The 27683-nt window shown below is 41.9% G+C and overlaps 1 protein-coding gene across 1 annotated transcript in view; it reads left to right on the top strand.

Annotated features, from left to right (window-relative positions):
• SCAF11 (SR-related CTD associated factor 11) overlaps nt 1–27683 on the top strand; it is a 156771-nt gene that overhangs the window by 126312 nt on the left and 2776 nt on the right. The window contains exons 12-14 of the mRNA XM_089674014.1: nt 634–989; nt 21167–21388; nt 23265–23384. Of these exons, the coding sequence (XP_089530140.1) occupies nt 634–989; nt 21167–21388; nt 23265–23384 (698 nt within the window). The remainder of the gene's footprint in view (nt 1–633; nt 990–21166; nt 21389–23264; nt 23385–27683) is intronic.

The following is a 27683-nucleotide window of genomic DNA, read 5'->3' as shown; positions in this document are numbered from 1 at the left end:
TTTTGTATATAGTAAAATTGTATATTTTTATAAATACTGTTGATTAGGCTACATCTGCACGGACTACTAGCTCCGGTGCAAACGATAGCAGGTATCTGGCACCTGCAGCTGTGTGTCCAACAGTGATTACCGCAGGTATTCACTGGCTGAGTCAACAGCCATGGATAGTTGCTGCCTCCGCCAACCTTGTCGCCCATGCAAATGTAGCCATAGTGTCAGTTCTTAGTGTTGTACAAAAGTCCCCTTTTTAAGGTTGTAGTTTAATGTTTGGGGTTGGTGACCCACAAGTATAGAAGCCAGGGAATCATTTAACCCAGGTTAATAACGATGGAGAGGTCAGCAGTGGCAGTAAACTTATTCTTCTCAGTACATGTTTTAGATCGAGATTGTACTATGTGCTAAAGGGTAACTTTACTTTTGTCTTAGAAATGTAAACATCTTTCAAGTCACAAAATGTATAGAGGTATACAAAGTTGTTAATACGTTTGTTCAGAGAAAGTAGAAAATTCTGTTCTAGTACAAATGTATGTTCAACCTAGGTTTGTGTTTAGGTCATGGTATTACAGGGTCATTTAACTATTTAGCACACTGTTTAATTGTCATGTATCCTCTTCTCATTTTCTTCCAAAACAGACCAAGCCCTCAAAGACCAACCGAGTCAACAAACTGAAAGCGCTCAGATGCCAGTTAATATGGTGCAGACACAATTGAATGTAGTTCAGCCACCAATGAATGCACCTCCTCCACAGCCAGTGAATATTTACCCATATTCAGTGGGAGTCCATCCCCCCCCCTTAGTGAGCATGCAGCACAATCCATACAACATTCATCCTCAACTCCCTATCCATCTCCACCCACCATTACCTCTAGTGCAGGTATCTGCTCCATCTAGCGTGCCTCAGGGATTGCCGCCACCCCCACCACCGCCACCACCATCTCAACAAGTCGGCTATATTGCTCCACAGCAAGATTTAAAACCACCACTGCAGGTACTTTCTTTTTTCTTATTAATTGCAAATAAGACCTTAACCAATTTTGTGTGTAATTTGTTGTGTTTTTTGTTTTTTAAATAAGATTTTGTCTCCTGTTTTGGCAGTGTCATATCCAATATAAACTAAGCTCACCAAGTATTTTAAACTAAGATTGCTAGTCTCTTTACACTTTGTAACCTCTGGCTATGGCTAGCCGGACTTGATTTTGATGTTTGACCGATTTCCTGCTTAAGTGGCCACAATTCAAGCCGTTGGTGGCCCTATTGTCACCACTTGGCTTTACCAACTTTGAGCCATTTGAAAAATAGTTGGCCAAAACATATACTGCATATAATTGGATGCAGTCAGCATTCACACATTCAGAGAGCCACTGGTGCTGTAGTTGTGTGAATATTACAGCTGGCAGAACAGATTATTTCTTCCATGCTTTTTTTTTTTTTTTCTTTTTTCTAAATTGTATGATGCACCATAATAATTAATCTGTGCTGTATAGCATGGATGGGGGAAATCACATGATTTCCTAAATCTACAAGTGTATAGTTAATTATACTCTGCCGGAGTGCACAAATGAGGAAAAATAAGCAGTACTGCAGCCATTACATGGTATAGAGAGGCCCAAGGTAAAGGCTTGGCTGCTGTGTGTGCGCCCCATTGGTATTTTAATCAGCACAGGTATATAGGGCCAGTAGAAGTAGTTGGTGTGCTTCCTTCCAGGAGATGGCTGTGTACCTGGGGGCAGCAATCTTACCTTCTTGTAATGTCTTCCTTCTGTTCACTCTGCTCAACAACACTATTTTGTTTCTTTACTACCAAAGTTACTTTATTGTGTTGTCTACATGAGTTCAGAGTCATTAGTGAATTCTAAAAAGACTTAATTAGGTCAGTCATTTTCAGTTTTGCTACCCATCAATTACGTGCTGTCCCATGTATATTTTTTCAGTACCTCGTTAAGTTAGTTTTTGTTCTCTAGCTTTTCATTTTGTGGCTTTTTCAGTAATGCTATTTATGCTGCTTAAATACTGTCATAAAAGTATCTCTTTATTAGAAACTGTTCCAATATTGTAAGCAATCATGACAGAATACAGTTTAACATCAAACCATGTCCAAAACATAGCATTCCAGTCTTATCCTATATAGATTTAAATTTTATATAAACAAAAATGTGACCAATATTAACACCCACTGGGCCAATTAATACATATCACTACGTTTTCTGAAGTGATCATTCAATTATCATATAAATATAATTTGGATTTTTAACAGTATCCTCCTACTTAGTCCCCCCCCCCCCAACATATTCTTCTTAAAGCAGAGGCCCTGGAGAATGAAATGCTGGCTGCTGCATTTCTTTTATGTCACGCAATGTTTGCGCAGCTGTTTATCAAACTCACATTTTCAGGAAAAAGTACACTTGATTAAATTTTAATGCACAAATCAGAAAATACCCAGTTTTTGGATACATTTCAAAGAATATGTTGCGTCAAAGAAGACATGTCACAATTTAAAACTGTGCACGTCTGTGAAATGGCGACAACCTTCAGTACATAAAGCTGTGTCTATAGGGGATGCTTTAAAAGCCTTTACGGGTTGTCTGTTCAGAGTATTGTGAATTATGGCTCTAGAGTTATTGCACTTGCAGTACCTACATTCGCAGTGATACCTCACATGTGCGATTAAAATCTTTTAAATAAGCATGCTGGACCTTCACGACAGTTTGCATTTGTGTGGGGGGACGGGAATGCTTTTGCCTTTTTATACTAAAAAAAAAAGTTTACTTTTCCATTTACCTTTATTGCAGACAAGCCCCCTTGTGATAGCTTTGCATAGGTGACAGGTATTCTTTACTGAGACTTATTTTTATTAGACCCCTGATGTCTCCCTTGCCCTTCAAAGCAGCTGATTAAACACAGATTGTGTTTGATCAACTGCTTCCTTGGCTTTAATAGGCAGGAAATTACAGCTTCTGGTTTAATTCGTCACAGAGGAACAGGAGAGCCCAGGAACCATGTGGGAAGGGGGAATAGGGGTCCTTGCCAGTGCTGTAAAAGTGATCATGCGGCTGTAAAGCTAAATGGATCACTCATACATAATAGCTGATCACCGGCTGAAAAATAAAGTGGTACCAGGATGATGGCTGTGGCTGCAGCCTTCATCCTGATATTAACTACTTGTCGTCAAGACGTTTTTTTATATATACATCAAACACTAAGTAGTAAACAAAGCAAGTAGTTAAAACAAATTGCATCAATCACAAACATCAAAGACAAACAACACATCTAGGTGGATCCAGGGACCCCATACCTGCTCAAAGGTCACAAAGCTATTCTCAATGTAAGAGCATAATTTTAAATTCTTGAATAAACAAGATAGAGAATTGTGGGTCCATGTGTCTGCCGCCAATAAAATGCAATTAGACATCTGGTGTAGTACAAATGTGGTAAAACCTTATGGCAACCTTAGGCACCTCCCTGTGGGGGAAGATCCAGCAGGATAGACCCAGTGGAATTCTAATTTGCAAAAACGTGAAGATTAGGGCTTCAACCTTTTGCCAAAAGGACTGCATCTCTGGACAGGTTTATGATACAGTAGTTCTAGTTTTTATGACACCTCCAACACCAATCTAATGTGTTGTAGTTGAAAGTATTTCAAAGGTTGGGGTTATGGTACGAATGGTAAAAATAAATCTTTAACCACTTGCCGCCCAACCACTATATAAAAACGGTGGCAGGGCGGCACGGCTGGGCAAAAGCACGTTTTAAATCGTGCTGTTTCGAAACAGGTAGGGGGCGCGTGCGAGGCGCTCCGCCGCCCTACCTTCACCGCCGAATTCAGCCACGGTTGTCAGTCGCCGGGTCACAGCCGGTTGTTATCAGCTGTGTCCCAGAGATTTGCGGCAATCAGTGACAGAGAGCAGGGCTGCAGTAGCTCAGCTTTCTGTCACTTCCTTGACAGTTCCTGACATGCAGACCATGAGGGTGTCTCCCTGCAGTACACACCCCCGCCCCCTAGTAAAACACTCCCCTCACACAATTAACCCTTTCAGTGCAAAAAAAGTTAATCCCTTCCTCCCCAGTGCCAGTAGTACAGTGTCAGTGTTTTTTTTTTTTGCACTGATCACTGTATTGGTGTCACTGGGGATGTTAGTGACCCCAAGTCAGTTCCCCCCCAGTGTAAGAATGTCTGCCGCAGTCCTGCCATAAGTCACTGATCGCCGCCATAAGTTGCTGATCGCCGCCATTATTAGTATAAAAAAAAAATTAAAAATCCTAGTATCTTTACCGTCATTTGTAAACGATATAACTTTCACGTAAACCAATTAATTTACACGTATTGGGGTTTTTTTTTTAGCAAAGACATGTCGCAGAATGCATTTTGGCCAAAATTTATGACGAAATTTGATTTTTACATTTTTTTTTACTTGACATGTTTTATATTTTTTATAGCGCAAAAAATAAAAAACGCACAGGTGATCAAATACCACCGAAAGAAAGCTTTATTTGTATGAAAAAAAGGACATAAATTTCATTTATGTACCGTATTGCATGACCACGCAATTGTCCGTTAAACTAGCGCAGCGCGTATAGCAAAAAAATTGCGTAAATTGCAGTATCTATACCATAGTTTGTAGACGCTATAACTTTCACAAAAAGCAATCAATATACACTTATTGGGATTTTTTTTTACCAAAAACATGTAGCAGAATACATTTTGGCCTAAATTTATAACTAATTTTGAGTTTACTATATATTTTTTTATGGCTGAAATTAAAAACTATTGTTTTTCTTCAAAATTTTTGGTCTTTTTTTGTTGCGTGAAAAATAAAAAGTGCACAGGTGATCAAATACCACCGAAGGAAAGCTCTATTTGTGTGAAAAAAAGGACGTAAATTTTGTTTGGGTGCAGCGTTGCATGACCGCGCAATTATCAGTTGAATAAGTGCAGCGCCGAGTAGCAAAAAGAGGCCTGGTCATTAAGGGGGGTAAATCCTCAGGAGGGCAAGTGGTTAATTAATTTTCCCTATTACAGTACAAATAAAGGTTTTATGGGCTGCCATCCATACTGCATTCTATTACTTCAAAAACATTTATTAAATGTCTGTTCCCAATTATTTATAAAATATTGCTTCTGGGGAATATATACAGTACTTTGTTAACCAACTATGTGATGCTCTTAAAATGCAAAGCAAATGCATGCTAGCTCATTATTATGCAAGGGGATAGTTTTTCCCCCTTCCTTTCATACTCTACTACCATATATGTGAACCCCCACCTTTTAAACGCCTCCCGCCCGCCATATAGTAATATGACGGACGCAAGGTGGTTCTCTCGTTCTGGGAGGACGTCATATGACGTCCTCCCATTCTAACCGCGCATGCGCGGCTCCCGGAGCAGCACGCAGTGCGGCAATCGGCGGTGCGCTGTGTCCCTCAGACACAGCGGATCACCGATCCACGGAAAGAGCCGAAGATGGCAGCTCGATCATGTGATCAGCTGTGTCCAATCATGCTGACAGCTCGTGAGGAGAGTCGGTAATCGGCATTCCTCGGAGGGGACATGTACACTGATCATCAGGACACTGATGATCAGTGTGCCCTGATGATCTGTGTGCCCTGATGATCTGCGTAGCCTCAGCAGCGTCACCTGTCAGTGTCCATCAGTGCCAGCTCTCAGTGCTCATCCATGCCAACTGCCAGTGCCCATCAGTGCCACATTTCAGTGCCCATCTGAGCTGCCTTTCGGTGTCATCCATCAGTGCCACCTATCAATGCCAGTCAGTGCCGCCTATCAGTGTCATATGAGTGCTGCCTTTCAGTGCCCATCAGTGATGCCTGTCAATGCTACCTATCAGTGTCCATCAGTGCCCATCACTGCAGCCTCATTAGCACATGGTCAGCGAAGGAGAAAAATTACTTATTTACAAAATTATATAACAAAAACTAAAACTTTTTTTTTTTATTTTCAGTGGTTTTTGGTTTGTTTAAGAAAAAATAAAAAACCCAGAGGTGATTAAATACCACCAAAATAAAGCTCTATCTGTCACAAAAAAATGATAAAAATTTCATATGGGTATAGTGTTGCATGACTGCGCAATTGTCATTCAAAGTTCAACAGCTCTGAAAGCTGGAAATTGGCCTGGGCAGGAAGGGGGTATAAGTGGTCTGTAGGCTAGTGGTTAAAACAACCTTTCAGTTTAAAATGGAAATGAAATGCAAAACATTTGTGTATATGTGATAAGACAAAATATGGAAACACTATATGATTTACAGGTGTGAAAGTGACAACATGTTTCGCGATGAAATTGGAAGTGATGTAACCTTTTGTTTCTGTGTGATGGGACACCTGACTAACAGATGGGAAGCCTTGCTTTCATAATTCACTGCGTGTGCTGCTAGTAATATGGAATAATGTCCGAGCTTCAGAGGGCAAATTGTTGGTGCCTGTTTAGCTGGTGCCTCTGTGACTGAAGTTGCAAATTTATATGCCATGTCGCAAAGTACAGTATCAAAGGTTATGACGGCACATAGTTTTCGAGAAAATGTCTGATGAGCTTAAGCGAGGTCGACCTGGTCAACTGACCAAAAGAGATAAAAGGACATTTCACAGCATTGTGACCTGAAATAAGATAACAACTGTTGCAAATTCATTAGATAGCAGTTATAATGCCATTGAAAAAAAAAATCTTTTGTCCATTGAGGGACACAGTTTTTCACATTCAGAATATGCTGTTGCCTACAGGAGGATTGGACATGAACAAGCCTAGGATAACCCCTCCTACAAGCAGGATGTTGGTGTAAAAGGAGACATTTCTTCAACTGTTGTGTAAAAGTCTCACTTTTTACTAGCAACATTTTTTCTTCAATATTTCTTCAATCAGGACTTTTCTCTAAGTGCTTGCAATAGCTAGTCTCTTTGATTGCAGCTACCCGGTGAAGCGGCCTTAGCTTGGCTTTTTGAATGCCACATCTGGACCCCGCTGGACTGGACATTGCAGAGATAGCCTGGAAGTGACTTCGAGTACTGGGTACCATATAAAGTGTATTCCAGACTACATTCTGGTAATGGGTTAGCGGGGAGCGCTTTCCCAAACTGGCATTGCCTAAGTGCTTGTCCTGTCTCTGAAGACTCACTCTGTGGCTAGGCTGAAATCATGGAGCTGCCTCATTTACTATGGCCACTTTTTTGCTGGAGGCTTCCTAGTGTCCACATTTTAGTATACATTTGTGTACAGATTAGCAGATCTCCACTGAGCCCTCTCTAGTTATCTGGACCAAGATGTCAATACCCCAGTTCTTGTGGCAGAGAAGTTTCAAGGATTTTACTCCAACATGTTCACGGTTTCTAATTACAAAGGGGGATCCTCCCTATCTTGGATCATATAGCTCCAAATTTCTTCATTCAAGCTTCTAAATCCTGCATCCACCAGGTCTGTTGTTGTCGTTTCCTTAATCAGGGAGGAAGGCATTTTCCAGTACATCAGTGTTACCTATACTAATTCACTCTGATTGCAGTGGCTACAAGCACACTTCCACACCTTCCCCCACAGTTTGACGATCAGCTTCTCTTCTGCACCTCAGGTGTTTACCAAGGTGCTCGCTCCAGTATTAATCCTACCACACTCTCCTGGCATCCCCGTTGTGGGAGAATTGGACAGATTTCAAGAGAACAGTGGACTCGGTCATACTTTACAATCTCAGAATTGAGCTCTCCAGTCAAGAATCGAGGAGTCTTTGCTCTTGCCTAAGAATCTTGGGCCTGATGGCTGCCTCATTCAAGGTAGTCCAATTTGCCCTGTTTCACTCCAGACCTCTACAACACAATATTCTGTTGTCATAGGATGTCAGTCAATTCCCTGGATAGACCAATTATTTATGTACAAGGCAGTAGATAGCTACTTGCTTGTTGACACAAGCTCTAGAACCCGGGTAGTCCTTACCATATCCTCATGATGGATGCTACCTGTTGTGCTGAGGAGTCGTCCTGGGCACACTTTTGGTTCTTCCTATGAACATCCTAGAACTTCAGGTGATTTGGCTCTTTCTGCACATTAGACCAGCCTGCTGGAATGTCTAGTGATCCAGATTCAGTCAGATATTGCTATAGTGGTGGTGTACATCAGCTGTAAGGAGAGAACCAGAATTTTCACTGTGGCAAGAGGCAGATTGGAGCATGTCCTGGTTCCAGGGTCCAGCTATTACCACCATGTATATACTAGGTGTAGACAATTGGCAGGGTAGTCTTTCAGTTGACAACGCTTGAAACAAGAAGTGTTCCAGGACCTGTGTCACAGGGGAATGTTGGATGTGGACCTCCCAGGTTCAGCAAAAAACTGGACATGTTTGGTTCAAGGATTCTTTAGAGCAAGCAGTGCATGCTCTTTTGACTGCGTAAGATCAGGTACAGGAGTCCTCTAGAGAAAGCAGTGGATTCCCTGATGTCTAGGTAGGATATACCCTGATCCATACCTTTCCTCTCCTGAAGCTTTTTTCTTGTCTGCTTCGCAGGATTGAGATGAAGGGCGTTCCGGTGATCCTCATTGCTCCGGACTGCCCCAGGCAGATGGGACGCCGATCTGGTAAGACACCTACTGGATGCTTCATTTGCTCTTCCAGATCAAGATCTTTTGTTACTTGGGTGTTTTACCATCATGCTTCATGGTGGCTTGCTTTAAGAGCATTGCTGTTGAAGCCTAGGTTTTCAGAGACTGGAATCTTTGAATCTGAATTTTATGATGAGAGCTAGGAAGGCTGCTTCCCATAAGGTCTGTCTTCAGACATGGAAGGTGTATTTGAGTCCTGGGGCCTCCACCTAATGAGTTTCTCTGTGGAATGAATTGTCTACTTCCTACAGGGGGCCTAAACCAGGTTTCTACCCTTGCTATTCTGTTTCAGAGACTGTTGTCCCCTCATCCCTGGATGAAGACCTTTTGTACAGTAAATCTTTCATGTAGCTCCCCATGTTCATGCCCCTTTGACTTTGTGAGATCTGAATCTGGTTCTCTCTGTGTTTCAGAAACTGCTGTTTTGAATCCATTAGACATTCTACTCTCACCCCCAAGGTGGCTTTTCTTTTCGCCATCATGTCTGCAAAGCATCTGTCTGAGTGAGTTTGCATAGGGACAATGTGGGTTTAAGGCCCGTGATTTCTTTTTTGCACCCTACTAGATCAATGACTGCTGCTTGGGCTTTTTGGCATCAAGCAACTGTTTCCTTTATTTGCAATCTGGTCTTCTGTTTACACATTTTCTAAGTTCTACCAGGTAAGATGTTGCAGCCTCATCTGATGCCAGCTCAAATTCTGGTGTCCCTCAATGCACATAAATAGGTTTTATGTACTTCCCGTAAAAGCCTATTTTTGGAGTTTGAGGGACATCGGTCCCACCATTTTGTGTTTAGGATCATACTCTTGGTACTGCATTGCTATTACTTTGAGGCCTGCTGGTAGTAATAGAGGTTCTGAGTTTGGCCTGTATTTATTTTTTTGTTTCCCAGTGTCCAATCCTCCTGCAAGTGGTAGTAGAACCTAAAAGTAAAAGACTTTTGTGTCCTTCAATGGACTCCAGGAAAATGTTTTCAAGGTGGTAACAAAAGTTCTATAAAATAGGTTCCACAGCCAATTGATACTTGCAGACTAATGGAAGGTAATGGAGGATTTCTTGTATATACATTATTTCTTAGTATCTTATTTTCATCTAACAATTTGCTATTACTCAATGTGCTTTTACCAATCAATTTTCAATTTGTCACATTTTGTAAAGAATGATTTTAAGATGTGACACAAAGTTGTCAAGGCTTCATATGTTAGACCCAAGTGATGGAAGTTTGAGAACAGCTTATCTCCAGTTTTTATTTGTCATTCTGTACAGTACAGACAGTTCCACGGCACCTCACCAGCAAATAATTGCTATCCATACCATTCATATGCCTTGTTGAAGGGAAGGACCTCCAAGGTGAAATTCTCTGAAATATTACTTGTGCCATGCGCAACTCAGGAAAGACGGGGACATTAGAGAACTAAATGCATGGCTAAAGACCTGGTGTAAGAGGGAAGGCTTTGGGTTTCTAGAGCACTGGGCTGACTCTTCATTGGGGTGCAACCTATATGCTAGAGATGGTTTGATCCTAAATAGAAGGGGGACTTTTGAGCTGGGAGAGAGGTTTATGGGACGTCTGGAGGAGTATTTAAACTAGGATCGAGGGGGGGAGGGAGAATTAGATTATAATGGGGCACTCAGATCAGACGGGTCAGTCATTATTGGTAGATGGAATGGGAAAGATGGGGGGAGGACTATTTAACATGGGAACCTTCTCATCACCTGCCAAGCAACCATTGAAATTGGCACCATTTGCATGAAAATAAAAAAATATGCAAAATACGTGTGCACAAGGTGTCAATGCATTAAAATATTTGTTCAACAATGTCAGAAGTGTGCCAAGCAAAATAGGTGAGTTGGGATCTTTGGTGCATGAAGATAACTATGATTTAAATGGTATTGCTGCATCCTGGCTTCATTCTTCACATGACTGGGCCATTAATATTCCTGGCTATGTTCTTTTTCGGAGAGACAGGGTAAAGAGGAAAGGTGATGGTGTCTGTCTCTATGTGAGAAGTGATCTCAGAGCAAGTGTGCAAGAGTAGTTGATGGAGAGTGTGATGAGGCTGAAGCATTATGAGTGGAACTGCACATGGGGGTGCGTACTACAAAGATCATTGGAGTTTGTTATAGGCCACCCAGTGTTAATGAGCAGGTGGAGACTCATCACTGTCCCAGACCTTTTGATCTGTGCAAGGAGCTAATAATGTGGGATTTTAACTACCCGGAAATTGACTGGAGTAATGGCACTGCAGGAACAGTTAAAGGGAAAAAATTTTATAAATCTACTACAGGATAATTTTATGGTACAGTTCATAGAGGCCCCAACTAGGAATGATGCTTTTCTGGACCTGGTAACCTTAAACCATGCAGAGCTTATTACTAATGTTCATATAAAAACATCTGGGTAGCAGTGACCATAACATGATTTCATTTATTGTTGGCTGTAAACAACAAGCACATATGGGAAAATAAAAATGCTCAACTTTAATTGCTAATTTTCCGGGAGTGCACATGCGCGGCCGGCGGGACGGACATGTCTCCCTGACGCTCTGTCAAACCACAGGGAAGACAGCCGCCCGTACACAGATCCCGGCCCTCACAGTTCAATAAGTGGCTCTGGTCTCCGTGGCAACCCCCCTGGCACGTTCCAGCATGGTCAGGGGAGCGCCCTGTCATCAAGCCCTGTAAGCCCATCAAGGAGGCCCTGACTTGAGCTTCCTCCAAAATGGCCACAGCACCCTCTCCTGGAAGCAAGAAAGCTGCACAGACATATGCAGCTCTGCAGACAGCGCAGCTAAGCCATCCCTCATATCTGAGGGTGAGTCAGATATTGACAGAGACCCCCCACACACGCCTCAACTCCTGATCTTCTCCTGACCTTCTCACATGCTTTGAAAAAATGCTGCACAAAGCCCTGAAACAGACCACAGACCGCATCACAGACAAGCTGTCCAGAGAAATCCACGAACTAGGGCGACGCACTGCTGACCTGGAACAGAGAGTGGACGACCTTGACGCCTCATTTCAAACACATGTAGATGACCTTGACCACCTGCGTGACGAAAATGCGACACTGCAAACACGTCTTGAGGACTTTGAAAACAGGGCCAGACACTCAAATGTACGCATCCGTGGCCTCCCAGAATCGGTCATCGACATCCAATCAACCTTCACAGCATTGTTCCAAGAGCTCTCCCCCGCTATCCCAATAGAACGTCTAGAAATGGACAGGGTTCAAAGGGCGTTAACTCCACGACGCACAGGTGGCCCACCACGCGATATTATCGCCAAACTCCACTTTTTTCGCACTAAAGAGCAACTCCTGCAAGCAGCCAGCAATGCAGAATCTTTAATGTTCCAAGGTCACACCTACCAACTGTTTCAAGACCTCTGTCCCACTACGATCGCTAAACGCAGGGCTATGAAACCCCATCTGCAAGTGCTCCAACAGCACGGCATTCCATATAAATGGAGCTTCCCCTTTGCAGTACGTTTCCAATACCAAGCCCGAGACTACACCTGCAAAACCCCTGATGAGCTGCTGGACAACCTGCGGAACCTTCAGCTACAAGCTCCAACAACACCTTCAGAAGGCTCCAGACGGCGATCAGCATCCTGTTCACCGCAGAAATCCAACCCTCCATGTCATGCCAACGGCCAACTTAACATCCGCAAACGAGGGCGTTTCTCATCACCTGTCTCATCTCCACAAGATTCCATGGGCTGAGTTTCGCCAACCAACTTCTACACTGTCACCTATCTCCGACAACGCTGAACTCTGCTAACGCAGGAGTTGCCACCTTTGGTGTTGGTTTTCCTCACCCCCCTACTCAGATGCAGACAGCCTGTATCCTTCCGTTAGCCCTCAGGGCTCACTTGATCTTGTTTGCTTTTTGTGCCTTACATGCCACTTCTTGCTATATTTATTACGAGTTATATCTAACAGTATATGCGGAGCCCTCAGTTCTGGCGGCACTAGAAGTCACATCCTATCTTTATTGGCCCACTTTGAAGGGCATTGCCACCTGGACTCAGGACCCCTTGGTCCCTCCTTCCTACATGACTCCACAACCCTAATTGGCCCCCTATACCACCCACCTGCTTTTTACCGTTATTACCAGGTCCCTTCCCACCTGATAATACCCTATTACCCAAAATGTTATACACTCTCCCCATGGGTCCTCTAAATATTCTCACCCTGAATGTTCAGGGTCTCAACGTGCCGCAGAAACGCAACAAGGCGTTTCGCTCTTTTGCATCACATAAAGCCCATATAGTTTGCTTCCAAGAGACACACTACACTCCTAACTCTACCCCCAAGTTTTTTGGCCCTCGTTACCCACAGGTCTACACAACCTCTGCTGCGACCAAACACAGAGGAGTACTCATTGCCTTCGCACGACACCCTTTACATTATCTGATGAGATCAAGGATCCTGAAGGTCGCTATCTCCTGCTTACCGTACAACTTCTAAATGTAGAAGTCACCATCGCTACATACTACGCCCCGAACCAAGGTCCCCTACCATTCCTTTCTCATTATCGGTTATCGACCATCATAAACGGGGTACCCTGTTTGTTTGCAGGGATTCCAACTGTACTTTATATTCCTTCCTAGATAAATCCCCCCAACCTCCCTCCCCATCTACCTCCAAATTAACCTTCCAAACCATATTACAGGGTTATTCCATGATTGACTCCTGGAGAGAACACAACCCGATAAAACGAGAGTAGACTTTCTATTCTCATCCTCATAAGACCTTCTCTAGAATAGACCAAATTTTCATGACCGCTAGCTCCTCTCCCCGGCTTTTGGCCTCTGAAATTCTCCCAATTCCCTGGTCGGATCACAACGCTGTACTCGCATCCATTACCTCCCTAGCTCCATCCCTTCCAGACTCTTCCTGGATCATTAATGACAATTTGTTAGCAAACCCGACACACTGCTTAGACATCGAAGCCGCTCTCAAAGACTACCTATCCTTAAACCAGACCCCAGATATCTTCCCTCTCCTACTTTGGGAAGCACATAAACCGGTCCTACGTGGGTTCTGCAATAGCAAAGCGTCCTTTTTAAATAAAGAGAAAAAATAGCAACGCCTTCTCCTTGAACAGGCCTACAACCGATCACATAGTGTCTTCCAGACGACCCCTTCCCCAGCCAACCGGGAAGCACTAGAACGATCTTGATTGGCCCTTGATCTTCTCCTCATGGATCAGGCGGAGCTTTCATTTCGCAGATCCCGACTCCCGAATACTATACAAAAGCAAATAAACCTGGTACCCTCTTGGCTCTTTCGCTCTGAAGGCTCCACCAGATCACCAGACCCATTCGATTACGCACATCCTCTGGCAACCCCACTAGTAACCCGGAACGCATCCTACAAGTCTTCCACAAACATCTCTCACGACTATACTCCTCCTATATACCCTTCGACCCTTCCCAGGCTGACACTCTTTGCCGCCTCCTCCTTTCCGAAACTTTCAGAACACCAGCTGATAGCTTTGGAGCAGCCCATTACCTCTACTAAAACCATAAATGCTATCAAATACTTAAAGCCCTGTAAACGTCCAGACCCTGACGGCTTCTCCGCCACGTATTACAAAGAATTTTTCCACCTTCTAACACCCATCCTCACTAATGCTTTTAATGCCATACTATCGGCCAACCTTCACTCCGGAAACAGTACAAGCCAACATTTCAATGATCCCAAAACCGAATTCGGACGACACACAGTGGTCCAATTATAAGCCAATCTCCCTCCTCAATATAGATATTAAATTGTTAGCGAAAATTCTTTCCACACGCCTCAACTCGTGTATAGGCTCCCTAATCCATAACGAGTAAGTGGGCTTCATTCCAACTCGACAAGCCGGAGAGAACGTCAGACGCGCAATTCTCTAGGCACATATAGCTAGATCTCGTAACATTCCCACCTGTTTCTTGTCCCTGGACATCCGAAAGGCATTTGACACAGTTTCGTGGCCATACCTGCACTACATTCTGCACCGATGGGGTTTCGGCCCCCACTTTTTATCCTGAATATTCTCGCTCTTACCGCGAACCCTCAGCCAGAATTAGATATCTAGGATATAGGTCAGCCCAATTTCCGATAGCCCGTGGCACTAGCCAAGGCTGCCCCTTATCCCCCCTACTCTTTGCCTTAGCTATAGAACCCTTGGCCCTTCTGATTAGAGCTAATCCGGATGTCCGTGGACTCGAGATAGGTGGTTCCCATCACAAATTATGCCTCTTTGTGGACAATGTTCTACTCCTTTCTCACTTCTCCCTTAACGTCTTCTCCCTCCTTCCTCTGGCTCCCCGAGAGGTTTGGCTCACTTTCCGGCCTAGTAATAAACCCCCACAAATCTATCGCACTTAACATATCCCTCCCCCCTAGAGATCTGGACCATCTAAAACAGATTCTTCCGTTCTCCTGGTCACAACACTCCATTCCCTTCTTGGGCATAAAACTAACCTCCAAACTATCCAACCTATATGTAGCCAATTATCTTACTGCTCTTATGACCAAATGGTCCTCCCTTCCACTTGCATGGCTAGGCAGGATAGCAGTCGTGAAGATGTCAATTCTTCCCAAAATCTTGAATCTATTTAGAGTCCTCCCAATCTCGGTACCAGCCCATTACCTCTGCACTTTACAGCGTCGTGCCTTTTCCTACTTCTGGAGCACTGTCCACCCCGTATACCTCGCCTCACCCTATACCGCCCCAAACTCAACAGCGGTCTTGGTCTTCCAGATATTAGCAAGTATTATCAGGTGGCACACCTAGCAGAATTGCCGAAATATCATGCGACCCACGAGATCCCTCAATGGGTTGTACTTGAATCCATAGAATGCAACCCCTTGTCTACTGCTAACCTACTAAAGTTAAGACCAATAGACCGCCGCTCGATAACGAACCACATCACTTCTCACTTTCTGTCGCTATGGGATAAACTGAAATCTCGTTATCTCTTACAATCACCACATAACCCCCTGCTCTCATACCTTCTCAATCCGGCCTTTCCCCCAGCATGTTCTCCACCACATTCTTTCAAACTATGGACCTCAGCCAACCTTCTCCGAACCCATCACTTTATGTTGAGGAACAAGTTTAAATCCTTTGCCTCACTGCGAGAGACGCACAACAGCCTCTGAAATCTTCCGATACTTACAACTGCAACATTTCTACGCTCCCTACACCACAACAGCTAACCTAGTGAACACCATGTCTCCCTTTGAACGGGCTCGCTACAAAGACCCCCATAGCCGAGTCCTAATTTCATGCCTATATTCCCTGCTTGCATCCTCGATTACCACATCTCCTCCCTCATACACCCGCAAATGGGAAACGGACCTTGGCAGGCAGTTAGACTCTTCTGACTGGGATCACGTTTGGTCCAACACCAAGTCGTCATCCACAATATTGTGGCTTTGGAAACCAAGTATAAAGTTTTTACCTGATGGTACTTGGTTCCAATGAGAATTGCAAAATACACCCCAAATTACTCCCCTACATGCTTTAGAGGCTGTGCAGACCTAGGGACACATCTCCATATCTGGTGGGAGTGCCCAGTCGCTCAAGCCTTCTGGGCTGATGTTTTCGACATGCTATCCAAACTTAGCGCAAATACGCTCCAGCCAAACCCAGTCATAGCTTTACTTAATTTAGGCACCCCCCCCCCGGTGTTACCAATTTAAACTTCTACAAGTTACCACTGCAGCCAAGCAGGTCATAGCCAAATCTTGGAAATCTCCTTCCTTAAGCATTGCAATTGTTAAGAAGAGTCACTCAGGCCATGATTCATGCGAAAGTGGAAGCTACAATCCTAGATACTATCCCTAAATTTTTAAATGTTTGGAACCCTTGGGTGGAGTTTTTCCTCCCACCTAACTTTGACGATTCACTTCTTAACCCATGAAAAAAAAAAAAACAACCACTTTACACTATTCTGGGATCATCCCCTACTGATCTCACAAACTACCCCATACACTATTACCAATTGTGGAGTCACCTACCTCTTCCTACACTCCCCCGCTTTCCTTCTGACCTTCCTAACATATCCAAGTAGCTTTGGGGAGAATGTCCTTCCATTGTCAAACCCAATTAACATATTTTCATTTAAATATTTTTGTCTATAGCTATTATTTCTTCTACGTCATGTGAAATATCATATTGTTTTACCAATACCTCCTTCCTCCCCCCGTCTTTGTAATGACATCTCTTCCGTATTTGCCAATAATTATGTTTTCACATCTGTGAAATGTCTGTTACCATTATCTTTTCACCCCTGTTAAAATGTCAATAAAATATATGAACAAGAGAACTAATTTTCCAAGGCTGAGAGCTGCTCTTCAAGACTTGGACTGGGTGGGAATATTGGCATCGATGAACACAACACAGAAATGGGAGTTCTTCAAAAAGACTGTATGCGAACATACGGCAAAATATATTCCCATGGGCAACAAGTTTAAAAGGCTAAAAATCAAACCTATGTGGCTTATGGCCCAAGTAAAAAAAAAAAAAAGCTATAAATAATAAGAAAAGAGCTTTTATTGAATATAAAAATGAGGGAACGCTATCGTTTAAAAATTACAAAGAATATAACAGAATATTCTAAAATAAAATAAAGGCAGCAAAAATTGAAAACTAACAAATAGCAAAATATAGCAGGACAAGACTCCAAAAATTCTTCAAATATATTAATAGTAAAGAGAAGGCAAATTTGATAATACCTTCTTCAGCTCTGTGTATGCAAAGGAGCATGGGGGAGCTCTTGTCCATAATGGGCATGGTATTGACACAGCCCCAGATGATCCACATTGGCTCACAGCTGATATGATCCAGAAATATTTAGGTAGAATAAAGGTGAATAAACCACTTGGACCGGATGGCATACACCCACGGGTCCTTAAAGAATTGAGCTCTGTCATTTCAAAGCAATTGTTTCTAATTTTTAGGGACTCTTTAATGACTGGCATAGTACCACTGGATTGGCGTAAGACCAATGTGGTGCCTATGTTTAAAAAGGGGTCAAAATCTTTACCAAGTAATTATAGACCTGTTCATTTAACATCTATGGTTGGGAAGATACTGGAGAGTTTAATAAAAAACCACATAGAAGAGTTCTTGCTGGAAGAAATGTTTAAGCAACAGACAGCATGGATTCATGGAAGACTGAAGTTGTCAAAAAAATCTGATTTCTTTTTATGATGAGGCAATCAAAGCCTTGGACAAAGGGGTGGTGATGGACATGGTATACTTGGATTTTGCAAAAGCGCTTGACACAGTTCCCCACACACGGCTAATGTGTAAGGTAAAGTCTACAGGCTTGAAGAAATCCAGTATGTAAATGGAGTGAAAACTGGTAAAAGCTCGTATTCATAGACTATTGATTAATGATTCATACTCTGAATGGTCTAGGGTTGTTAGTGGTGTACCCCAGGGTTCAGTGTTGGGACCCTTACCTTTTAATATATTTATAAACTATATAGGGTCTGGGATTAAAAATCCCATTTCAGTCTTTGCAGATGACACCAAGCTGTGCAGTGGAATAACGTCCTTACAGGATGTCTCCAATTTACAAGCCGACCTCCATGAACTGTTTTAACCACTTCCAGACCGGACACTTTTACCCCCTTCCTGACCAGGGCAATTTTCAGCTTTCAGCGCTATCACACTTTGAATGACAATTGCGCAGTCATGCAACACTGTACCCAAATTAATTTTTTACCATATTTTTGCGACAGATAAAGCTTTATTTTGGTGGTATTTATTCACTGCTGGGATTTTTATTTTTTTTGCTATGTAAATGAAAAAGTCCAAAAATTTTGAACAAGTGTTTTTTTTATAAAATTTTGCAAATAAATAATATTTCATCATAAATCTTTGCCAAAATGTATTTCGTTATCTTTTTAGTAAAAAACAAACAAAAACAAATTAGTTTATAACCAAAAATTATAATTTTTAAACATTTTTTTTTACATTTTTATTTTTTTTTTATTATTTTTTATTTTTTACATACGGTCACCCTAGCAGTACAGTGTCACCATGGTGACACTACTACTTGTGGGGGGTGATGAAGATTTTTATTTTTTTTTACAATGATTGCTTTTACACCCATAAAGGATGTAAAAGCAATCATTTCTCTTTCTCTCTGTGTGCATTCCTGCACTCATTGAGAAATACAGAGTGAGCTGTGATTGGTCACAGCTTGTCACATGGTACAAGGCTGTTGTGAATAGGCTTGTACCATGTGACCTCTGTGATCATTCACAGATTTCACACGTAGTAAGCAATGATGTAACAAGTGACATCTTGCTTACTACTTTGCATGTGATCACTGATTGGCCAATCAGTGATCACATGATCGGGACCTCGTACAGAGGTCCCATCCGACGATCAGTGTTTCACTGTGTCCGGAGGACACAGCGGGCACCGGATTGCGGTGCTGCGCGCTCCCAGGGAGCGCGCACAAGCAGGGTGCGGGGAGGCCATTCATAAACGGCCACCCGACCCTGTACTGCCACCGTCCGGCCGTTTTATATGCAACGGCTGGTCGGGAAGTGGTTAATTGGGCAATTATGTGGCAGATGAGGTTTAATGTTGTTAAATGTAAGGTTATGTACTTGGGGGCTAAGAATATGCATGCATCATACAGTGAGGAACAGAAGTATTTGAACTCTGATTCCTCATCTTTCTTATCAGTGATACCCCACGAGGTGAGATCTTGCATGGAGCCCCAGTCCGAGGGATACTGACGGTCATCTTTAGCCTCTTCCATTTTCTAACAATTGCTCCAACAGTTGATCTATTTTCACAAAGCTGCTTGGCAATTGCCCCTTAGTCCTTTCCAGCCTTGTGGAGGGCCACAATTTTATCTGTGGTGTCTTTTGACAGCTCTTTGGTCTTGCCCATGGTAGTAGTTGGCATCTGACTGTGGGGTGGACAGGTGTCTTTAAAGAGCTCAGACAGGTGCTACTAAGTTAGATTAATGAGTGGAGTAGAGGTGGACTTTTTAAAGGCACAGTGACAGGTCTTTGAGAGCCAGAATTCTTGCTATTTCTTAGGTGTTCAAATACTTATGTTCAGCAGTGCAAGACAAATAAATTCTTTAAAAAATCATACAATGTGATTTCCTGAAATTTTTTTTTTAATTCTGTCTCTGAGTGGGAATGCACCTAGTGTGAATTGCAGACCCCTCCATGATTTCTAAGTGGGAGAACTTGCAAAATCGCAGGGTGTTCAAATACTTCTGTTCCTCACTGTACATACAAGGGGGAGTACAACTGGGGGAATCAATGGTGGAGAAGGATCTGGGGGTTCTGGTAGATTATAAACTTGATAATGGCATGCAATGCCAAGCTGCGGTTTCTAAAGCAAGCAAAATCATCTCTTGTATTAAGAGGTATAGACTCCAGAGAGAGATATCATATTACCCCTGTACAAATCATTAGTAAGACCTCATCTGGAATGTGCAGTTCAGTTTTGGGCATCAATTCACAAAAAAGAACATTGGGGATCTGGAGAAAGTACAGAGAAGGACAACCAAACTGATAAGAGGCATGGAGGAGCTCAGCTATGAGGAAAGATTAGAGGAGCTGAATTTATTCTCTCTTGAGAAGGGGAGATTAAGGGGGGATATGATCAACATGTATAAATACATCAGTGGTTCATATAGTGAACTCGGTGTAGTTATTCACCCTGAGGTCATCACAGAGGACAAGGGGCACTCTTTACATCTGGAGGTAAACGATTTAATCTCCAAATACGGAAAGGTTTCTTCACAGTAAGAGCCGTGAAAATGTGGAATAGACTCCCTCAAGAGTTGGTTCTGACCAGCTCAGTGGATTGCTTTAAAAAAGGCCTGGATTCCTTTTGGATACGCATAATATAACTGGTTACTAACATTTATAGGTAAAGTTGATCCAGTGAATATCCAATTGCCTCTCGGGGGATCAGGAAGGAATTTTTTCCTCTGCAGGAGCAAATTGAATCAAGCTTTGCTGGGTTTTTCTGCCTTCCTCTGGATCAACTGTGGGTATAGGATTATAAGTTTGTTTTTTTGGGGGGTTTTTTTTGTTTTTTTTAATGGTTGAACAAGATGGACTTTTGTCTTTTTTCAGCCATACTAATTATGTACACATCATAGTAACCACTGTTTTGGCTGGGTACAGTAGAAAATTATTACAATACAGTAAGTGATAACCGCAGTCCAGTTTAAGGACATTTGCAAATGCTAACGTTTTAAGGACACAAGTGGGAGTAGCTTTCTTGATTGTTCTGTTAATTTATAGGACTTGCTAGTGCTTGTCAATGATTGCACACTTCACAGAATGCTGAATTTTGTATAAAATTGCAAGAATTTTTAAATATTCTATTTGGTTTTTGACTGCAGTTGTGATTCAATGGAAACGTAATAGGTTAACTTTAATTTCTTCCTATGCATTGGTATAATTTTAGTTTTGTTAAAATCCTTGATGCTCAAGTTGAAAAATCTTTTGATCAACTGTTTGATTTTACTGATTTTATAGTGTTTAATGTTTATGAAGTAACCATTTGTTAACCTTTTCAATGCAGGCTAATCCAAGCGTTTCCCACATAAGTAATAACTCTGCTGCACCACCTTTGCCTGCTCCAGCAGTAGCCCCAGGAGGGCTAGTTGGGCCAGTAGTTACACCAACTCCTGCTATTGTGCCAGCATCAAGTCATGGCAAAAACCCTTACGTTTCTGTAAAGCCTGCTCCTTGGAAAGAAATTGTAACAGTGGAAGCCAGTGCAGATAGCTCCAAGAAAGAAAAGGTATTTTCATGTTTCAGTCCCGTATATTGTGTAGTAACTGTATGCCCTTTCAATGTCTTTTATTTAATGTAGTTACCTTTTAACTAACACTGAGCTCCCCCCTCGCACTGTCACTTGTTATATATTCTCTGCCAAACTCGCACAAGAATGCCTCTTTCTGTATTCCGTCCTATGTATGTTTGTGAATTCATTGAATATCAAGCATCGGAGAGTAAAGGAGTGTGGGGGGAAGGGGGTTAATCAAATTGTAAGTGCACTAAAGACACCTTTACACTACAAATATGTTAATTGAAATATACTATAGTTTTAAATTGCTTGTAACAGAATTATCACAGATTAATGGAGTATGGCAATGAAAATAAATTCTTGGAAATATTTAAAAACTAATTCAGTTAAAGAAAAAAAAAATATTAAAGTTACGTGGAGTAACTATTGAATGATCAAGCGAGTAAAAGCAGCTTGCATAAGGAAAAACCCCTAGATCCTTTAAAACGTACATATCAAGAATGCAGTGCTGCATTCTTGATATATACATGGAGTAACTGTTCCTGGTTACAAGCCATGTCTTGAAAGGGACCACATTGTCACTTTTCACTACAACTGCTTCTCCCTGCATTTCAAAAAAGATGATTCTTCCAAAAAATTAATTCCTCTAGTTTGGCTGGCAGGATGAAACTTAGAAGGCAAAGTTGGGGGCCCTACTGGATTAAACTAGGGGGTGTCCACAAGTATATATATTTTCCCCACTTTCACGCCAGGACCAGAGCAGTGTTCTTGGATTTAAGATATCTTATCCCTAGCTCTGAATTTAATTCTGAGCGTTATAGTTATGCTAGATCATTATGCCACCAAAGCTGTCAAGGTTATTGACAATTTATTGCAAGTAGAAAGATCAACTTCTGAGGAAAAAAAAAACATACTAGTTGTTCTGTTCCCAATTAGCGGGGAGGTGAATAATATAATACACATACATGTTCTGACTGTCCATTTGCTCTGCCAGTTCTAGTGTGCTGGGTGAAGTAGTGAATACTATGGGGACTCATATCAAGCAATCATGCGACACTGTACCCATATAAAATTTTTATCATTTTTTTCACACAAATGCAGCTTTCTTTTGGTGGTATTTGATCGCCACTGAGTGTTTTTATTATTTTTTGCGCTATAAACAAAAAAAAAGTAAAACATTTGAAGAAAAAACGTTTTTCTTTGTTTCTGTTATAAAATTTTGCAAACGGTAATTTTTCTCCTTCACTGATGTGCATTGATGAGGCAGCACTGCTTGGCTGCACTGACTGGCGGCACTGCTTGGCTGCACTGACTGGCGGCACTGCTTGGCTGCACTGCTTGGCTGCACTGACTGGCAGGTGGCACTGCTGAGCACTTGTCGGTGGCACTGCTGGGCACTTGTGGGTGGCACTGATAATCAGTGCCGATATTTTTTTCTGACAATTGCCGGTTATCGGCAGTACTTTCATCACACTGTGACAGCGTGAGGAAAGTGCAACCGGCAACTGCATTTACCCGGTGATCTGCTGTGTGATTGGATATAGCTGATCATGTGGTAAAAGGCCGCTGTAATTGGCCTTTTACCACAGCACGTGATCCGTAGGACACAGCGATCACGGAGATCGCCGGGTGCGCACCTCCTGGGGGCACGTTTTGGGAGGACGTCATCGTGCAGGAGTGCTCGTTCTGGGAGGACATCCTATGATGCCCTCCCAGAACTGGACAACCGTGCTGTAGCTGTCATTCGGCTATAGCCCGGTTGTCAAGTGGTTAAAGAAATGTTTACTTTTTTTTTGTAAATGGTTGTCCTTTTATATTTTAAATTTGTATGTTTTATTGCGCAAATGATTTTTTTTTTTCCTTTTTCTAGAAAATTCTAATTCAGGAACGAGCAGCACAAGAAGTAAAAGGGGCTATAAAACAATATTATCAAAATAAAGATATTACAAAAGATGAATATAAGGAGATTGTGAAGAAAGCTGTTGACAAGGTAAGAAAATGGCATATTTTGAAAATTACAATTGGATTAAAGAACAATTCCAGTCAAAGCATTCAGTGAGCTAGTTAAAATAAGCACACACAGCTCTATAGTGTGTCAGTAGAAGGGAAAAAAGTGTACTTCCATTGTGTAAATTCCCTTTCTCTGCTTTTTGTAATCCCATGGAAACTTTCTAGATGTTCTTGAGCTCTTGAATTTGGTTGTTGGCCCTGAGAAGCCTCGGGTGTTAACTTTTTTTTTTTTTTTTTCTAGATCACATTTGTTTAAGATGTAGCAAAAAGAATATTCCTGCATCAGCAGCAGGTGATTTCTACGATTTTGTGAAGCAAAAAAGAAGCGCACCAACCTTGCGCATTAACTCAGTAAACCAATTTTATTGAATACAAAAATATACTCACAAACAAAGAAGTATTTCAAGCATGTCAGTTCTCAAAGGAACTATGGAATGGTAAGACCTGCGTGAGTCCCATCAAGCTTCAAGCTCTGATGAAGGAACATCATTCGAAACGCGTCAGCTGATCCCTGAGTGTCCACCCCTATGATGGGACTCGCGCAGGTCTTACCATTCCATAGTTCCTTTGAGAACTGACATGCTTGAAATACTTCTTTGTTTGTGAGTATATTTTTGTATTCAATAAAATTGGTTTACTGAGGTAATGCACAAGGTTGGTGCGCTTCTTTTTTGTCTTTGCTTCACAGTATTGGTCGGGCTTCCCCAGCCGTGTTTGGAGCTGCACAACCCCATATGCAAAGGTGGTCGAATTTTTTCAAGTTCTGGTTTCATCTATCCACCTCCTTTGGGTCTTAGAGCGCAGGAGAGTTCGTTTCGATTTCTACAATTCACCATATTGGAATAAATGCTTCCAGGTGGACTATTTTTAGCTGTATGCGCCAAATAAGAATAGTATTTGATACCCAAATCCTCCAATAAAATTCAAACTTCTATTCCCTGTTATCCTTCCTTGCTGGTTTGGAGTTGTTTAGTTGCTTTGACTTAACAAAGACCGCTTTGATGAACATTGAAAAATTAGGCAGAATGTTTAAAAACATTCCGGTGTTAAAGCAGTGCAAAAAGTGAAGTTACAGAATATTTCACTTCCATGTCTGAAGGTATTCTGATAAAAATGGGGTATACTGCTGATTACAGGAAAATTATACACTGGCAAGCAATAAACCTGTATGACAGCCAGGTCCCACTCCCTTCAGACATCATTTTCTTACTAGTGACCTGGGAGAATGGATGTCTTTGCTTCTCAGAAAAAAGCAAACACGTTTTACCTTTTTTTTTTTTTTTTTTTTTTTTCTTCCCCTTTTTAATCATTTTTTTCTCCAGTTAAGTCACTGTTAGCTGCAGAGCACCATATCCAGCCAGTGGCACTCTGTAGACACCTGGTGTACTGTGTTAGCTGCAGAGCTTCTCAGGTCAGGTCCAGAACTGTGATACAACCTTTGGTGTAATACTGAAGACTCTTTTGGGAGTATACCCACTTGAGGGGCATAACATGACTGGAATATGACAGATTCGCTAGGTCCTTTCCAGTACCTTGTGTTCGCTTTCCGTAGAGTACTCTCCAGACCCACAGCTGCAGCTAGTACTAGGGCTTTACGATTTAATGTGGAACCTGGATGTTACATCTGGTTTAGCCTAGAGATTGTACTGCAATACATTAACATTTGCTCTGCCCCCCAATTCTCAGATTTCTGCTGTGATGCATTTTGTGACACATGTACTCTAAGAAATTACTCTGATTTTGTTTTGTTTTTTTCAAATGTGTTGCACATACCCTGTATATTCTTGTCACACCAGCCTGTGTGTGTACATGTCCTGGGTGCTAGAGCTGCACAGCATACAGCTGGTTGCGTTCAGTTTCTTTGCCTCTCCTGCCTTCAGCTTCAGATTCAACACTGGCTGCTAGCGATGATTCTGAGTCAGTTGTCTTTGCTGCTGCCTAACAGTGGCTCAGTCACAGACTATTTATATAACCTCTCCTGCTTCAGCAGCTAATTTGTGACTACCCTTTTCTGGGGTTTTTACTCTTACACACTAGGGGAAGAGTAAACACCTTGCCAGCTCACAATCCACTTGTAACTCTAGGGTGACTTGCTCTGTTCCTTAAGAAACTGACACCAATAGCCTGGACTGTTGTCCCCTGCTTGAGTCTACATGCTACTTTTCTCTAGCTCCACTAGGCATGGCTTTCTTTTCTGTGGCTATGTCAGATTTTATTTCAATAAATCCCTGCCGTGGAAGCTGACTCAGAATATGGTAGCCATGAGCATAAACCTATGCCTCTCCTTCAGAGTCCATCTCTGATATTCCTGCAACTGCTTCTGCACAATTAGCTGAGGATGGCAACGAGTGTAATCTTTCCTCATTGAATGATTTTGTGCCCGAGGAGGTTCAGTCTGCTGACAACTCCTATGCTTAAATATACCATTATGGTTCATATTGTGGACATCAAGGTTTCCTTCTTGTATGTCCTTTTCTTTCCAGCTCATCAACACAGCCAGTTCATTATATAAACATAATAATGATGCAGCGCTGATAAAATAAACAATATACAAACAGTATAAAAAACAAATAAAACATTCAAAGAATGGGGGTCAGACCTTATAAATAATTACAAAGAATGTGCCCCCAATCCACATGGGGATATATATATATCAAGGTAGAATCCAATGTGCACTATATAGATCATGTATCAAGGTAAAATCCAATGTGCACTATGTATATCATATATCAAGGTAGAATCCAATGTGCACTATATAGCCATCGGCATTCACGGGTGACGTACTTCCGGCGTGGCGCCATTTTTGAAAACCTACTAGCGCTTTTTTCATGCAGAGCACCTTGCACATTGGATTCTACCTTGATACATGATCTATATAGTGCACATTGGATTCTACCTTGATATATGATATACATAGTGCACATTGCATTTTACCTTGATATGATCTCTACCTGATGCAAGCGACATCTATGTGAGTGCATTTTGTTTTTCTTGATTTTATATGCCATTAAACAGTTTTACATTATGGAGATTGTATTCTCTCTCTGTTCTATGGGCATATGATTTCTATGAGAGTGATAAGCTGCCTATTGACTGGTCCAGTGGATTCACGAATTAGGGACTGACTGCTGACATCATCCAGATACTAGAGTGGTTTCTCAGAGGATCCAGAGGAGAGTTTTATTCTTGCTTTGTGGGTCATGAAGTGGAGGTGAGAGGCCATTGCAGCCATTTCTTTGTTGTTCACAGTGAGGGTACCTGCATCGTGCATGTATTGGAAGATCACTACACTGAGTCTTGGTGAGACACACATCATATTAGTGGCAAAGCAGTCCAAGTGTTTTTTAATCCCTTATTAAGGATTCACATTTATGTTATGTCTCAGCTAGACACTGGGGAGGTCACGATTATTATATCCCCATGTGGATTGGGGGCACATTCTTTGTAATTATTTATAAGGTCTGACCCCCATTCTTTGAATGTTTTATTTGTTTTTTATACTGTTTGTATATTGTTTATTTTATCAGCGCTGCATTATTATTATGTTTATATTATTTTAGACCTATATGGTATAGGATGGGATGCTAGCTGCGGTCTAATATCTATTCTTTATATATTTCTTTTCTGTCTTGCATAAGAGCGCAGGAGGATCTTATTTATTTTATCTGTTTCACAGCCAGTTCATTGCCATTCCCTTTGGACTCTCCACTGCACCTCAAGTTTCTCTAAGGTGCTTACTCCTGTGCTTGTTTTGCTGCAATTGCAGCACATCCCCATGGTGGGATATCTAGAGGATGACCTGTTGGGAGAGAAGTCTGCTCAGACTCTCAGTATGTCTCAAACATAGTGTCCAGTTTTTAAGATGGATCCAGACTGAACCAAAATGCATTTCTATGGGTGGGTGGATGTAAAAGGTTGGACATCCAATTACATCCACCTACATCCATGTCCATTCAGGTTTTTTTTTTTTTAAATGGAACTGCCAACGTCCAGACCCATTGAAACGGAATGGCTGTAAACAGATGCCTTCAGTTTGCATCCATTCTGTTTGTCCATTTTTATGCAAGATACATGACCTGAGGTAAACTGAACTGAATACTAATGTATAAACAATTGTTTCTTGTTTGAAAAAAACATGACTGAATGGATAAAGTCAGTGTGAAAGGGCCCTTAGTTGTACCTGTTTATCTGCATCCAGCTCTTCTCCTTTTTTTTTTTTTTTTTACAGTCTTCTGTGAAACACATTTTACACAGCATATCTTATGTGTAGGAACCAGGG

This window comes from Staurois parvus, unplaced genomic scaffold, assembly GCF_062004578.1.
Source record: "Staurois parvus isolate SC_StPar_1 unplaced genomic scaffold, SC_StPar_1.0 ptg000147l, whole genome shotgun sequence".
In the NCBI taxonomy this organism is placed as follows: Eukaryota; Metazoa; Chordata; class Amphibia; order Anura; family Ranidae; genus Staurois; species Staurois parvus.
The sequence above is the reverse complement of the archived record's forward strand: the minus strand, read 5'-3'. Positions and strand labels throughout refer to the sequence as shown.